This window comes from Juglans microcarpa x Juglans regia, chromosome 5D, assembly GCF_004785595.1.
Source record: "Juglans microcarpa x Juglans regia isolate MS1-56 chromosome 5D, Jm3101_v1.0, whole genome shotgun sequence".
In the NCBI taxonomy this organism is placed as follows: domain Eukaryota; kingdom Viridiplantae; phylum Streptophyta; class Magnoliopsida; order Fagales; family Juglandaceae; genus Juglans; species Juglans microcarpa x Juglans regia.
The window spans coordinates 21,281,837-21,299,586 of NC_054602.1; the positions used below are offsets into that span (position 1 = coordinate 21,281,837).

The following is a 17,750-nucleotide window of genomic DNA, read 5'->3' on the forward strand; positions in this document are numbered from 1 at the left end:
ACTTCCGGGCCCAGCCGCCGATACGCTTTGGACGTGTAGGGCTCTGTTTTTGCACGCCAAAACAGGGGAAGCATCCCCACCGTGAGCCACGTCGTTAGCCCCCTCCACTTCGACGCCACAGCCATCAGAAGACGCCGGAGGACGAGCCTCCACCTTCGGACGCTGCCCTGGTCGACGCCCAGCCCCAGACCGTCGCACGCCTCGCTGCCTCACGGTGAGTTTCCGTTCTCTCTCACGCCGAGCTCTCTCTCGGTCCCTCGCTCTTTTTACGTGAGGTCTCTCTCACTCTCTCTCTCTCCCATGCCCAGCTCGCCAGCGTATCGACCCCAACCGCCGTGCCCAGCCGCTTTCCGCCGCTCGAAACTTCTGTCGGTAAGTCCTCCGTTACTCTCCAACCGCAACGACGCTGCCTTGTTTCTGGTATAGGTGTTTAGTTGTTCAGTTCTGCTACATACAAGCAGAAATTGTACCTGTATGCGCACCCCTCTGACACCGCGTCAGCACTTATTTTATTTTCAAAATAAAAAAACGCAAAATGGAGGAAGAAGAAAGGGAAAACAGACTTTTCATTTCTTTCTTTTTTTATCTCTTGATTTCGAAAAAGCTGAGTTTTGGACTGGCTTCTCTCTTGCTTTCATTTCTTTTACAGTTTCGTCCATCATCTCTTTGTTTCATTTCTTTACAGTTTCATCCATCATAACTTACAGAATTTCATACCAAACTAATGATCATGTTAGAAACCTTGCTGCATTTTTCTCACATGGTTTCTTTCCGAAAGAGAATTAGAAACATGTAAGAAAATAATTTCAGAAGTCAAATAGAACAATGAAATAACCAGGAAAACTTGAGCACAATAATTCGACACATATGGTTAAACCACATACGTACATTGAAATCAAGAGAAATTAAACATCATTCAATATCTGATTAGATGTCCGTAATGAAACCCATCTTTTTTTGTCTTTCCAGATATTTGGCACCATATCATATATAGCATCCTTTTGTAGGTGAAGCCCATATTCCACCCCAAAGACATGGACTCTTTTCTGTATTTGAAGCTAACTGAATCCTTGATCTTTCTTCAATCCTCTATCTCTCATTGATTTTCTAATTTTAGCAGCATCCTTCCATCCCCAACCTGAATATAGATTGGCAGGGCTGAGTATGCCCCGCTGTTGTCAGGCTCAATAAGAACAAATCTTTCTGCCGCAACTTTTGCTAACTCCACATTTTTGTGAACCTACAACTTTTGCTAAATTCCTGAGAGAAAGGGCTTAGGGTTTGTTTTCATCGAGTGGAGGAGGAAGGGGAACACTGATCTTGAGGGGAGGAGGAAGAAATCTAATAAAGGGCAGTCGTCGCATTTTGCCACCATGGCTGGCGTGCACGGGGCCCTTCCCCTTCACGCCTGCGAATAGACTTTTTCTTAGTTGTTCCCGTAAACTTCTGTGGGTTTAGTAAATATTTTGAGTGATAATTAGAGTTTTACCCTTTTAGCCAAATGTTTCTTGAACAAGTGTTTCCGGTAGGGCATGTTTTTCCACGGGGCAACGAAAGTTTTCAATAAATATTTTAGTACAAAATTATATTAGTTATTATTAATGTTTTGGTCGGAGTTGTTAAGTGGGAAAAATGATAAATTTAAAAAGTGATAGTATTTTAGAGCTGAGAGAAATTGTAGGTTTTGAGGTATTAAAATAGGTATTTCAGGTTTAGATATTAAAAATTGAAATACGTAGATTGAAAATTTATGGAAGTTACGTGATTATTTTATAGGTGACGATTGATTTTCGTTTAGTACTGCTGTGGAGGATTTCTGATAAGCCAAATTTTGTCATGTTGTCTCTGAAATCTGAAAAAGTGCGATATTGTGAATCTGAAAAATTGTGCATTGATTTAGAAAGATGCTCCGAGTTTTGTTTTTGTTTTCAGTATGTGAGAATGATCGATTATGTTTTGATACTCTGTTTTGTTTTGATATGGCATGTGAAAACCTTTGGCATGGTTTATTGATTTTGTATCTGACTCTGTCTCTGCTCTGCTCTGCTCTGTTTGAGTTGGTACCAACTTATTTGTCTCTGAGTGCACCCACTTTGGAAACAAAGTGGTTTTATTGTGATCTTTCCTGTGTGCACACTCGGGGCCCTAAGAGTGGGACTGTTCTCCGACCCGACCTGAACTGAACATAGTCTTGTTCCGTTTGGCCATTACTCGACTCGACAATACTTTTGGAATGCCGACCTGACCCGACCTCTTTTTTTTTTTTAGTTAATTTTAAATCTATATGTATACTGGAAAAATTTGATTACCACTCTATTCAAAAAAAAAAAAAAAAATTGAAATGGTCTATTCCAATGCTCTTTTGTGATTTTGTTTAAGATGTTGTGATCGTGCACTAATTTGTAGAATCTGTTTGTTGTTGAATTTCAATGTAATTGGAATTTACATTATGAAGAGTGTCTTATGATTCATTGTATTGTCAAACTTGATGGCTTTGTATTTCTTCTCGTTGTTAAACCCTAATTTTCTGATCATCGACACGACTTTTGGGAATAGTTATAGGCTAAATTGCTTTTAGAAGTAATATATTCCTGTTTTATTCATCATTTATGAGAAGATGAGATATAGATATTATCAATTTGAAATGGGTATAGATGATTACATTCTATTTGGCAGGCCCCCACAAAATTTTTCCAATTCCCAAATGAGTCATTCAAATTGAACCCATGTTCACTCTTCACATTTCGATCAAATCACATGATATTTCCACATCAAATAAAATGTTTCCATTTAATGGATCAAATCAATAAGAGCTTCCATATCTTGTTGAACATCCCACATCAATAATATAAATTGTATGTCACATGGCCAGAGTCTCCGAACATTATATCAATAATATAAATTGTATGGCAAGCCATAGAAAGTTTCAGTTTCATGATTTCATCCTCAAGTGCATGCACTACCCTCAGCCTCATTCATCCCTGCTTATTACAAGTCCGTTAAATAACGTACAAACATTCCATCGTGGAGTTTAATGATGGACTAGAAAAGGCTCAACACTTCAGAATTCTTCTGTACATTTGAATTGCAAATTATTCAACATTTCAGTTATAAGCGACTACAATACACCATTCATTAGTCACCATTTTCTTCTATACAAAAGAAAAGAATGAAGAATAAAGAATCACAACAGTCTGCAACAATGGTTGCTTAATATCTCGAGCTTCAGCTTGTTAAGTGTCGATATTGTGTGGTTAAGAGCATGCAATTTCTTGTCATTATTAAGCACATCAGTAGCCATCATCAAAGTAAAGAAAACCCTTAGTGTTAGTAGACTAAACAAAGAGGGTAAGACTTTAAATTTCTTTAACCCTCTCCCTAGGATCCACTCTCCAATATACCCAGGGACACTACAAACAGGGCAAACTAATTTTAAATATATAGTGCAAAACTTCAAAATATAGTAACTCCCAACCCTCATTGCACATCAGCCTAAGTTATTATCCACAACATTATGTAACTCCCAATTCCATCCAATTTGCATCACATAGACAAACTTATATTGTAGTTGGCAGCTTCAAGAAAAAAAAGAGGCAGAACTTCTAGTCTCTCCGGAGTCATCATTATTTTCCCCGCATATATCCAAATATTTGGCATGCATACACAAAAAATCATATATACACAGGGCATATATATATATATATATATATATATATATATATATATATGCATACAACAGCACAACCTATTTTCTGAAAAATCAATATTTATTTAACACCCACTTTCCCCTTCTTCTCATTCCCACTGCACCTCCTCAACAACACATCATATTTTATACACTCCACTACAACACCCAGATCAAAAACTCTAGTCCAGAAAATCAACTCACCAAAATGATCTTCTTATAGATCAGATCAGAAGTCTCTTTAAATTGAAAGACACATTTAATCTAAAATTGGTTTTTATATATTTCCTAAATTGAAGGCTAGAAAAAAATAAAATAAATCATTGATGTAATCAACTGAGCATTTGAGACACATAAATAAATACAAAAAAGTGATATGAATAAAATCAACTGAGGATGATGGGAGTCAGGCACAGTGGATCAGAATGATGCAAACCACGTCAAGCACAACCCCTTCATTAGAAATATCGAACAAAACATTGATGTAAAAATACAAACCCTAGGCCCTAAGACAGCAACCCTTCTGTTGGAAACCCAGTACAAACCCTAACCCTAACACCTCATAATTAACCCACCTAATCAGATAAATCACCAAGTGTTTTTCCTTACATTGGATTAGTTTTTTTCGGGGCTTGTAGAGAAAGCTTCCACGATCCAACCACCATAGAGAGCGAGCAAGAGAGACTGAGTTAGAGAGTGAGAAACACAGAGAGAGAGAGCTGCGATACATTTTTTTTTTGTTGGGTCTGTGAGAGAGATGGAAGAGACTAGAGAGAGCCAAGTCTGGAAGAGGCTCCAGGTTCGAGCGAGAGAAAAGAGGGATTGAGGGAGGCAGATGGTGAACAGTCCTATGCAAGAGAGAGAACGTCGTGTTATATATCTTTGGAAAAAACGACCTCCTTTTTTGTGTGTAATTCGGGTATCTGTTAATAACTGTGTGTTTTTTAAATAGTTTGAGTATTTCCGTTTCCAATTCGCAAACTAAACGGTTCGAGCAATTTCGGGTCGGTAAAGCATAATTAATATTCGGCCGGCTTTTTTGTTCAGTCCTATCTAAGAGTAATAAGGGAAAAATTTCACCTCTATCTCTGTCTGGCTTGGCCACCGGGGTTAGCACAACCCTACCACGGGAGTGAAACATGGTCTCTGCTCTGTGAGATGCTTTGTTTTGATGTGATGATGATGCTCAGGTTATGTTATGCCAAAGTACCCTAGGTTTTACTTGTCTTAAAACCATCGCTCTGGTACTTTTGAAAACATGTTTTGTTCTGCATGATAACTCTGAAAAATATTTTGTTCTACATACTGTACTTTGTAAATACTCATGTTTGGAGGCTAGCATATGTCCTCTGCTTACTGAGTTGTTGATAACTCACCTCTTATCTCCACAACATTTTTCAGATATTTTAGATGCTTCTACGGAGGTTCAAGAATAGGAAGCATGGGTAAGGCTTTGTGAGCATAGTATTTTAAATACAAAGAGGGTACTTGTTCTTGGAGAATTTTTATTGAATATTTTCATTTTGCTCGGTTGACTTAGTACTTTGGGAAGTTGGCATGTATTTTGAGACTTCGTCGTATTCTTAATTCTTTATTTTGGAGTAAATGGTTTAAAGTAATGAGGTCTTTGAGTAATTGAGGAATTTGAGTTTATATTTGTACAGTGAGATATGAATTTAAGTGTTAAGAGGTAACTCTCTGACCCATTCGGGTCCGGGGAGTTACACCAAGACTCCAAAAAAATCTGTAGAAGTGGACTGGCGCTAAGAGTTAAAATATATTTATTTATAGAGAGAGAACGTCGTACGAGTTTCAAGTTATTTGACGTCTGCTGAAATTACTTGTTTTTCAGAGAAGAGTCGTGCTATGGAGGCTGAGAATGGCAAAGAACGTAAACCGATTCTCATGGCTGTTGTTACAACCCAATCATTCACCAATAACTCTGGAGAGCAACCCCAAGTAGCCCTCGACTGTAATACACCAGAGAGCAACGACAATTCATTGATCACAACGAATAATATTGGAGTTGCTCATGATTTAGGGTTTCCTACTGATCTCGATGATGAGTCAAACAATTTCAATAGCAACAGCAAGATTAAGGAACAAGGATTTTTTTCCAAGCGTCCCGGGTACAGATTCCTTCCAACAGATGAAGAGCTCATCATCTTTTACTTGGAGAAGAAAGTATGGAACCAGCCCCTGCCAATTAACAAGATCGTGGAGGTTAACCTATATGCATATAACCCAGATTTTCTTGCAGGTAGGTAGTACTGATCTTGTTCAAACATCCTGTTTCTTTCTTGGTATTCTTTAATGGTTTTAGCTGTTTGGAACTTGATCTTTTCCAATGAAATTGGTTTGAACATAACTTTGCATGATATAAAGTTTCTTGTTTGCGAATTATTTATAATCTGAATGTGAGAATCATGGTAGATATTGTGCAGATACCTTAATTTTCTTGATGTGCTTCTTTTTCTTGGAACTAATATTCCTTATGTCAACCATCTTCTTCTTTCCATGTCGAATGCACTTAGCAAAACTGGAAGGGAATAAATATATGAAATTAAACAAATATTCATGTTTAGCTTCAATTTTGTTTAATTCATCACGTTGGATGGAGTTTCATTTCGTTTGACTGAGTTAAATCATGTCCAATTAATCAAGTAGAACTAATTATCTTTCTTGTGAGTGCATATTCATGTGGTGCATACAGTCATGACATTCGATACTTTGAGCTTAAATTAAGACTATTTCATATTAAAGATCAGAAGTTACTATGAAAGTAACACTTGAATTTCTTCCATTAACAGCAAAATACAAGGATTATCAAGAAGATCAGTTGTACATTTTCACCCCAAGAGATCGAAAGTATCAAAATGGAAGACGGCCAAATCGAGCTGCTGGTGATGGATATTGGAAAGCCACCGGAGCTGACAGAAAAATCAAATCCAATGGAACAATAGTTGGGTATAGGAAGGCATTGGTTTTTTATATAGGAAAGGCTCCAAAGGGTAAAAAGACCGACTGGATTATGCACGAATTTAGAGTCAAGGATTCGCCCTGTAGCGAAAGAGGCTCAAATGGCATGAGGGTATGTAGGTTTTCATCCTTTTACTAATTAATATATATGTTCGTTTTAAGACTCTTCATTCTATTCTCAAAAACTGACCATGATCAGCACTAAATCTTGTACTATGCAGTTGGATGACTGGGTCTTATGCAGGATTTATAAAAAAGCTGTTAAATCAATCAAAATTCAAATTGAAGATAATGCTCTTGTGATGGTTGGTTCAACTTCTCTGCTAGATGATCATGATGGGAGGGATGATGAGAAGAATTTTGGAAATCTCGAAGCTGTCGCTATTGCTGATGTTGAAGTGCCAATAATAGGAGCCTGGGAAAATATGCCGACCACCATGGCCAGTACCTTCCAAAACGGGTTCCAGCAGCCAGAATTTGATGCTCAATGCAGTAATGCTCATGCTCTCGATACTGGGGCTACTTTCAATGGCTACTTCAATTATGCAAGTCCTCATGATCTTCCAGGCACGATGGTTCCACCAATTGGGTGGTCCAACTGGGTGTATAATTCCACAGATCAGAGAGTCTTTGGGTCTAACTATCCAAATGAACCGAGTGAATTCCAAGAGGATCTGTTGATGAGTTTGCCATCTCAATTGGATCCTAGTAGTTATAGCTTTTTCCAAGAGTCGTATGTACATCTTCCCGGTAGTGTCCCAAATAATAATCCTGATGATAGAGATGGCAGTGAAGAGCCTGACGACTAATGTTTAATTTGTCGAGAGAACTTAAGTATTAGTTTACGAAGTCTTCTTTGAAAAACAGAAAGATACATTGTTGGTTTGAAAATGCAATCTATAGTACTTATAATTTTATGCACAATCATGTATATATATACGTACTAATCTGATAGTTATTTATTAGATATCTTATAGTTATGTAGCATTTCTTGGAGCTTGGACAAAACATGAAGGATTGTGAACATACGGGAATAAATGCAAAGAAAATGTTCATGAAGCATGCGAAGCCTTCTTCGAAAAACAGGAGGATATATTAATGTTGGTTTGAAAATGCAATCAATAGTAATTATAATTTTACACACAATGTATATATATATATATATACGTACAAATTAATGTGACAATTATTGAAATGGTGAAGATTTTAAAATTACTTAAAATTCAAATAGGAAAAAAGTAAAAATTAGGGACAGATTTTAGTATATATAATATTATCGCGTAAAATATGTGTACGTACATGATGTAAATTGTAATACTACTCAGAAGTATGCATGCCTAATGGTATTGTTGGTCTTTCAAAGTACTATGCCTAATATAAGAATTACTGAGTCGCATGTCCATGCATGTTGATTTGCTTTTTGTATTCAATCACTTTTCTTGTGCGCATAGCAAAAGCATAAATGATTTCTAACTCATCTTTGGAGGAAGAGTCATATAGAAGGTGATCAAGTTCAAGAATATGTTCTACATGAGAAGATAATAGATATAGGGCCTAGCTATTTTTGAAATTAATCAAATGTAGAGTGAAAATGCTTCCATTTGCATTGACAAATACAATCATTCTAGAGTATAAGTGTTGAAAAACGTGAGAGTTAGGATCCATTGAAAAAGTGATCATCTAAAAAATTCAACTGTTGTTGAATATAATAGCAGTTATAAAAGGATTCTTGAGATACACAGAATGCTAACAAAAACTGTTTTCTAGTTTAATGTAAGTAACCGTTCGCCAATTATTTCAGGTTCACAGTGGTTTTCTAAGTGCATATGATTCAATTAGGACAAGGATAATTTCTCTCGTTAAATCTACAGTTGGTCATATGTAAGTTGTTCTTTTGTTCAACTTATCAATTCCAAGCGAAACTAATATATATCTTAATGTCACATGAGAGAAACATGTAGAGGGTTAAATCGCAAGGAACTTGATAGTTGATAGTTAATCAGCTTCATGCTGATGTTCGAAGTTTATTTTTAGTGTTTCATATTGCTTCTAGTAGCTACTAAACTAAAGAAAGCTATGATTTCTTAGAATAATTAGAAGAATATTATGTTTCAAACCATGTGTATGTACAGATTTTCCAAACTTTGTTTTAGTGGTTTGAACATATATGTAGCTCCTAGCTCATATCTTTAGGGTTTGGCTTGATATGTAGCATTACAAGATATTAATATTTAAGTTGAATGATCAGGTTATGTTGAATAACTGACACACTGTTGTCATGCATTCTGGCTATATTAACATGTCCTATTGTGATTTTTGTTTTGGTGACAGAGATGATCTTTCTGAGCCACTGCTCAAATGGCATGTGTATGTGACTGGACATAGTTTAGGTGGAGCGTTGTTTGCCATTGTTGTGGAACTTTTTCGGAACTTTTTTGGACTTTTTGTGGTGAGCAAAATACGACAAAAAGTTATTTGAGGGTGGGGATGACAACAGTGGCTACGACGTGGTGACAAAAAATCGTTGTAAATGGTTCTTTTTGGAGAGTTTTCCTACAATTTCCCATAACAACAAAAAATTTATTGAGGAAGAAATTTCTTATCAGTAAATATCCCGTTCGAACGTTTTATTGATCAATGGAACGGTAAATGTCTTTTGTCAATATTTTGGGATGAAATTTAAATTTCATCCTTAAAAGTCATTTCTTGGACAATTTTATTTCATCCTTATCAAGCATTATTTCATAAACCAATTAATGCATTTTGAGCTCAATCAGTACAATATTTTCTTTTGTGATTGGTCTGGTCTTCACTACTGCTGATACTCTCTATAGACAAACATCCAGGAGACAACAATAAGGACTCAATCTCACTTTTCATAGAAAGAGATGACTCAACTTCTACAAAAAAATGGTCCAAAAGGCAAACTCCTTTTTTTATTTTTATTTTTACTATACAATAAGGAAAGTACTAAGATAGACGCAAAAAAGAACGGATTACATTTTGTACCAACTCCGATAAACTTTAAAATCTGTGACAACGCATGAAGGCAACACGCTTTGTCTCTTTTCTCCCACAAAAATCATATCTGAAAGATTTTATGGTGGTGATTCTGGTGATCCGGCACATGTGGCGTGGAAAGAGACAAAGCGAGATAGTTTCACCTTTTTCCACTGGATTTGTGCTGATATGCCTTCTCTAGGTAGTCCAGAGTCAGAGCTGCTATTAACGTCGAATCAAACCCAGATCCCCTTGCATCAAGATTGGGGTTTAACGAAGTATCTAAATTAAAACAACAAGTGTAACGCCCCAAACCCAGGTGGCTTGGAGAATTACTACCTGTCACTCATAAACATGTCTCCCAACACATCCAAAGGATAATCTCCAAAAACTTCATAAATGAAATCAATCTCATATCTTCTCAATAATCTCATTACAAACTCCACATAATCTTTAATGCAATAATAATAAATCAAAGGGGTCCATAACCTCCCGATAGTCATAACAAACCAACTAAATATTTCATATATCTTACTAAACTCAAGACATAAATAAAACTCAAAGACATTAAAACTAAGAACACCAGAAGTCCTCCTTCTACCAACATCTCCTCAGCTTAAACACAAACAGCATTCTAATCCAGGTCCTCATTTGGACTCACCACATCATCTAAAAAATATTATAATGATAGAGGGTGAGTTATCAACAACTCAGTAAGCAGAAATCATATGCTAGCGTGCAAACATGAGTATTTATAAAGTAGAGTATGCAGAATAAAATATTTTCCAGAGTTATCATGCAGAACAGAACATATTTTCAAAATAACAGAGCGATGATTTTTAAGACAAGTAAAACCCATAGTATTTTGGCATAACATAAACTGAGTATCATCATCAGATCAAAACAGAGCATCAAACAGAGCAGAGACCATGTTTCACCCCCGTGGTAGGGTTGTGCTAACCCCGGTGGCCAAACCAGGCAGAGACAGAAGTGAATCTTTCCTTTATTCTTCTCGGAGCCCCGAGTGTGCATACAGGAAAGACCACAATAAAACCACTTTGTTTCCAAAGTGGGTGCACTCAGAGACAGAGAAGTTGGTACCAACCCAAACAGAGCAGAGCAAAGCAGAGATAGAGTCAGATACGAAAACCAGTACACCATGCCAAAGGTTTTCAAATGTTATATCAAAATAATATAGAGTACCAAAACAGAATCAGACAGTTTACCCACACTGAACACGAAAGTCAGAACATCTTTCTAAATAAATGCACAACTTTTCATATTCTCAATATCGCTCATTTTTCAGATTTCAGAAACCACATAACAGAATTTAGCTCATGTCTACACAATGCATGCCAGAACATATTTTTCCTTTTTCACACATATTTCATAAATAATGCAGATGAGTGACCGAGGTTGATCTTTATTTTCACAAGTTCCCAACACAACACAAAATATGCAAGTTTTCATAAAATCAACCTCAGTCTTATTAACTTGTATAAAACCTAGCATAGGAACCCCACTTACCTGACTCCTGCAGCGTATTTTCTAAGCTTTGAAAAAGACCTCTATCAGTCTCGTCACCTATTCATAAAAATCAAAGAAATACGAACAGAGTATTAAACGACAATTGGCATAACTTCATCTAATAATTAAAAAAAAAACCCACATTTAACTCACTAAGACAACCACTTAAAAAAACATTGGACAGCCCGAAAATCCAACACAATAATCAAGTACTAGTCTTTGGTATTATCCTAAACATTCCCCAAGATCAACGTCAACCTTATAAATGAAATATTAATCTACTTCAATGGTCAAAAATACCAACCCACCAATATAAAAACAGCACCTACTCAAAAGAGTATCCAAATGCTTTACCGTACCTCCAACCCAAATATTTCAAAACTCAGAACACTAACATAACCCTGAACAAATACAGAACTCATCCTACACCCCACGTCAACCCAACAATATACCACAGCACCTCAACAAAAATTCCGAAATTATACTCCTTCATCAACAACCAAACCATCATATTTACTAAGCCCTCGACTCTGATTATAAACAGAAGAAATCCTTCCCATGCTCAAACAATTAAAAGTCATAAACTACACCATGAAAGAGAGTGGTTCACGACTTCCTTACCCGTTCAACAGAGTTCAAGCCAAACCACAGCAAAGAGATTAAACACTGAGCGGACAGAAGTGAAACCAACTGGACCGTAAGAGAATGAGTGCTAATAAGGGATTTCAGAATGGGGAAGAACACAACGGCACCGCCTGGAACAATTTGAAGTCAGAAATGCAAAAAACCAGAGAAATAAACTAAGAGGAAGGCGTCAACTTGAGAGCAAAGAGGGAGATTTACCTGAAGATGAAACACTGCGCAAGAGGGACGTGAGAGAGAAACTGTGTGTACTGCTGCAATGGAGAGTCTCAACAGCTGAGAAATGATTTTGAGGAAGAACTGAAAATGATGAGATTAAGGGCAAGAGTTTTCGGCAATAGCAACTGAAATCGACGAGGAGAAAAACTGAAATGAAACAGAAGAGAAAAGAGTAACGTGGGAGAGAGGGATGCGGGAGGAAATGAAACCAAAATGGGAAAACTGAATGTGCGAGAAAGAAGGGAGGAAGAAACGGAAACAGAGCAAGAAATACTAACCTCCCAAAACGGCGTCGTGCGGAAAGTCTTCAAGATAATGAAATGGCTGAGCCATTTCACGCATGGGTCCGGGCCTCACGTCGCCTGGGTCTTACAACAAGTATGATAAAAGCGAACGTAATCATAAATCTATGCAACCAATTTTACAAACTACTATAATTATATTTGAAAATAATAAACGAAACAGAAAATTTAGAATGATTGAACCCATAACAAATCAAATGTTTAGAATTAAGTTATATATGGAAGTCATTACAGGAGATGCATTGCTCCACCTGTTATAAGACCTATTAGACATGTAAATCATAATAATAGTAATAATAACAATAATACTACTAATAATAATAATAATAATAATGTTCTTATAAAAGAAAATAATTTCAAATAAAATAATTGTTAATTGTTTCAGAAAACTAAATGGATATAATTGTAATTGGAATGATAAAACATAAAAATAGAGTATTAATTTGAAATTTTAAAAAGTATAATGTTTTTTAAATGAAAGTAATATTAATTTAAAAGATGTGTTCAATATGATTCATTATTATGAGAAATAATATGAAAGGATATCCTGAAGTATTAAAATATTATTCTTTAATTATAAAAATATTATTTTCTTATTGGAACAGATATATAATATTATTGTTCTTTTCAAATTTTTAATTGCCATCCCGATCTTAGAAAATAAAAGCTTATTCTTGTCATAATAAATTTTTAAAGGATAAAAAATGTTTATAGTTCTTTTAATAATAATTTTAAAAATGTATTATATTGAATAATGTTAGATACAATCATGGAGTGTGCAAACGATGAGCAATCTTTTAAAAAAATGAATACTTTATTAAAAGAATGGTGGATGTAGCACGGGAGAAGTCACCGATAAGGCCGAATGACATTTTGTTTCATACATTTCTTTTATACTGTTAAACATTTAAAAAAATACAACATCATTACAAAATACTTCCCTAATAATTGAGTAAAAAATAAATAAATAAAATTTCGGGACCCTTTATCGGGACATGTAGAATTCTTTTTAAAAAATTAATTTTTTCATATGGGTCTCATTTTTTCGAATACTATTTTATGGTCCCAAAATTGGTTTTTAACAATTATCAAATTTTTCTAATAGACTTGTCATTAGGGGTGTAAAGTGGTCGGTCCGGACCGGAGAAACCGACCGGACCGGACCAGACCGACCAAAATGCATGGTCGGTTTCGGTCCAAACACTACATAAATTTCGGTCTTCGGTCCGGTTCCAGGGTGGAGATTTCTCGGACCAGACCGGACCGGACCGACCGAATAAAAAAAAATTATATATATTATTTATATAATAATTGTACAATTAACAATATAAAATTTTAAATATGTTATTAATACTTGTTAATATTCTATAAATTAACAATATTATGTATATATTTTCATCTAACCTATCACTATTAACAATATAAGATTTTAAATATGTTATTAACACTTGTTAATATTATAGGAATTAACTAATATATAATATCAATTAGTTAATTATATAGTAATTATATAAATTAATAATGTAATTTTCATTTAATTTATTATCATTGACCATATAAAATATTTTTTTGTTGAGTTTGTTACATAATCCACATTAATAAGTCACTTAATTTAATTTAGTATTTTAAATAATTTTTTTTTATTAATTGATTTAAAAAAAAATAGGCCGGACCGAATAGATCGACCGGATCGGACCGGACCGGACGGATAACTATAGGGTGTTCGGTCTGGTCTGGACCGACCAGTTTACACCCCTACTTGTCATTGTAACTAAATTTTTAAAATGGACTCTACTCGATCATCGTATGGCCCAATGCCGCACCCAGCTCAATTTGGTACAAAGCGCACCGTTTAAAATGATCATGAGATTTCTTCGGTAGTTTTCTCTTCATCCCGAAAATCCCTCATTTTTTATCTCCGACTCCCCCTTCGAGCGACACTACGTACCCATGCACCTCGAGCCCCTTTTCTTTCTCTAGGGTTTTCATATAACCCATATAAATATACACATATATCTCATGCCTTTGGAAACTGCCTATTTACCGTCGTTGTTGCAACCAGCCACAAGAATCACCCAGCCTCCCCTGCTTCGACGCCAACCTCCATTTCCACGCTCCCTAGTTCTCTCCTGCACGGCGAAATCCGCCAGCCCACTGACCAGCCTGATAAGGATAAGTTCAAAACAGATTCAAACAACAAGTCGAACTCCAGGATAAGTTCAAAGCAGATTCAAAAGACATCAACTCCAAGTCCAACTCCATCCCAAAGTATTCGGATACCACCGTCTCAAGCCCAAGTTTCCAGGAGATAACATTTATCATATTGAGAATATCAAATCTTGTAACTGACTCTATCTTGTAAACAGTTTATTATTTATATACAATCTCTCGTCAGCCATTAAAGGCAGAGAGCATAACCCAGCAAATCACCTTTTGTTTGTTTTACAGCCAACGTGTAACCGCAGCAGCAAGCACCTTCATAGAACCCCCATGCAGCCGCTGCTACCTCCTTCAACCACCATCACCGAGACCCATATCGGCCTCCATCTTCGATCACGTGAAAACTAACGCCACCACCACAGCACCCGTGGCCAACCACCTTTGTGCATGACCCGCGCCACTGTAAATCTCCACCGGTAGCAAAAAGCCCAGCTGTTGCACGCCGCTTCATCGCAGAAGCCCAACTCGAGTCGGCCACCGCTACTCTGCCCTGCACTTCCGGGCCCAGCCGCCGATACGCTTTGGACCTGTAGGGCTCTGTTTTTGCACGCCAAAACAGGGGAAGCATCCCCACCGTGAGCCACGTCGTTAGCCCCCTCCACTTCGACGCCACAGCCATCAGAAGACGCCGGAGGACGAGCCTCCACCTTCGGAGGCTGCCCTGGTCGACGCCCAGCCCCAGACCGTCGCACGCCTCGCTGCCTCACGGTGAGTTTCCGTTCTCTCTCACGCCGAGCTCTCTCTCGGTCCCTCGCTCTTTCTACGTGAGGTCTCTCTCACTCTCTCTCTCTCCCATGCCCAGCTCGGCAGCGTATCGACCCCAACCGCCGTGCCCAGCCGCTTTCCGCCGCTCGAAACTTCTGTCGGTAAGTCCTCCGTTACTCTCCAACCGCAACGACGCTGCCTTGTTTCTGGTATAGGTGTTTAGTTGTTCAGTTCTGCTACATACAAGCAGAAATTGTACCTGTATGCGCACCCCTCTGACACCGCGTCAGCACTTATTTTATTTTCAAAATAAAAAAACGCAAAATGGAGGAAGAAGAAAGGGAAAACAGACTTTTCATTTCTTTCTTTTTTTATCTCTTGATTTCGAAAAAGCTGAGTTTTGGACTGGCTTCTCTCTTGCTTTCATTTCTTTTACAGTTTCGTCCATCATCTCTTTGTTTCATTTCTTTACAGTTTCATCCATCATAAGTTACAGAATTTCATACCAAACTGATGATCATGTTAGAAACCTTGCTGCATTTTTCTCACATGGTTTCTTTCCGAAAGAGAAGTAGAAACATGTAAGAAAATAATTTCAGAAGTCAAATAGAACAATGAAATAACCAGGAAAACTTGAGCACAATAATTCGACACATATGGTTAAACCACATACGTACATTGAAATCAAGAGAAATTAAACATCATTCAATATCTGATTAGATGTCCGTAATGAAACCCATCTTTTTTTGTCTTTCCAGATATTTGGCACCATATCATATATAGCATCCTTTTGTAGGTGAAGCCCATATTCCACCCCAAAGACATGGACTCTTTTCTGTATTTGAAGCTAACTGAATCCTTGATCTTTCTTCAATCCTCTATCTCTCATTGATTTTCTAATTTTAGCAGCATCCTTCCATCCCCAACCTGAATATAGATTGGCAGGGCTGAGTATGCCCCGCTGTTGTCAGGCTCAATAAGAACAAATCTTTCTGCCGCAACTTTTGCTAACTCCACATTTTTGTGAACCTACAACTTTTGCTAAATTCCTGAGAGAAAGGGCTTAGGGTTTGTTTTCATCGAGTGGAGGAGGAAGGGGAACACTGATCTTGAGGGGAGGAGGAAGAAATCTAATAAAGGGAAGTCGTCGCATTTTGCCACCATGGCTGGCGTGCACGGGGCCCTTCCCCTTCACGCCTGCGAATAGACTTTTTCTTAGTTGTTCCCGTAGACTTCTGTGGGTTTAGTAAATATTTTGAGTGATAATTAGAGTTTTACCCTTTTAGCCAAATGTTTCTTGAACAAGTGTTTCCGGTAGGGCATGTTTTTCCACGGGGCTACGAAAGTTTTCAATAAATATTTTAGTACAAAATTATATTAGTTATTATTAATGTTTTGGTCGGAGTTGTTAAGTGGGAAAAATGATAAATTTAAAAAGTGATAGTATTTTAGAGCTGAGAGAAATTGTAGGTTTTGAGGTATTAAAATAGGTATTTCAGGTTTAGATATTGAAAATTGAAATACGTAGATTGGAAATTTATGGAAGTTACGTGATTATTTTATAGGTGACGATTGATTTTCGTTTAGTACTGCTGTGGAGGATTTCTAATAAGCCAAATTTTGTCATGTTGTCTCTGAAATCTGAAAAAGTGCGATATTGTGAATCTGAAAAATTGTGCATTGATTTAGAAAGATGCTCCGAGTGTTGTTTTTGTTTTCAGTATGTGAGAATGATCGATTATGTTTTGATACTCTGTTTTGTTTTGATATGGCATTTGAAAACCTTTGGCATGGTTTATTGATTTTGTATCTGACTCTGTCTCTGCTCTGCTCTGTTTGAGTTGGTACCAACTTCTTTGTCTCTGAGTGCACCCACTTTGGAAACAAAATGGTTTTATTGTGGTCTTTCCTATGTGCACACTCGGGGCTCTTAGAGTGGGACTGTTCTCCGACCCGACCTGAACTGAAAATAGTCTTGTTCCGTTTGGCCATTACTCCACTCGACAATACTTTTGGAATGCCGACCTGACCCGACCTCTTTTTTTTTTTTTTTTTGTTAATTTTAAATCTATATGTATACTGGAAAAATTTGATTACCACTCTATTCAAAAAAAAAAAAATTGAAATGGTCTATTCCAATGCTCTTTTGTGATTTTGTTTAAGATGTTGTGGTCGTGCACTAATTTGTAGAATCTGTTTGTTGTTGAATTTCAATGTAATTGGAATTTACATTATGAAGAGTGTCTTATGATTCATTGTATTGTCAAACTTGATGGCTTTGTATTTCTTCTCGTTGTTAAACCCTAATTTTCTGATCATCGACACGACTTTTGGGAATAGTTATAGGCTAAATTGCTTTTAGAAGTAATATATTCCTGTTTTATTCATCATTTATGAGAAGATGAGATATAGATATTATCAATTTGAAATGGGTATAGATGATTACATTTTATTTGGCAGGCCCCCACAAA

General features: G+C 36.7%; 1 protein-coding gene across 1 annotated transcript; it reads left to right on the forward strand.

Annotated features, from left to right (window-relative positions):
- Positions 1 to 5,289: 5,289 nt before the first annotated feature.
- On the forward strand, positions 5,290 to 6,899 carry LOC121266429 (NAC domain-containing protein JA2-like). Its single transcript, XM_041170246.1, has 2 exons — positions 5,290 to 5,945; positions 6,496 to 6,899. Exons 1-2 carry the CDS (start codon positions 5,552 to 5,554, stop codon positions 6,801 to 6,803), a joined length of 702 nt encoding a protein of 233 aa, XP_041026180.1. The 5' UTR covers positions 5,290 to 5,551; the 3' UTR covers positions 6,804 to 6,899.
- Positions 6,900 to 17,750: the final 10,851 nt, after the last annotated feature.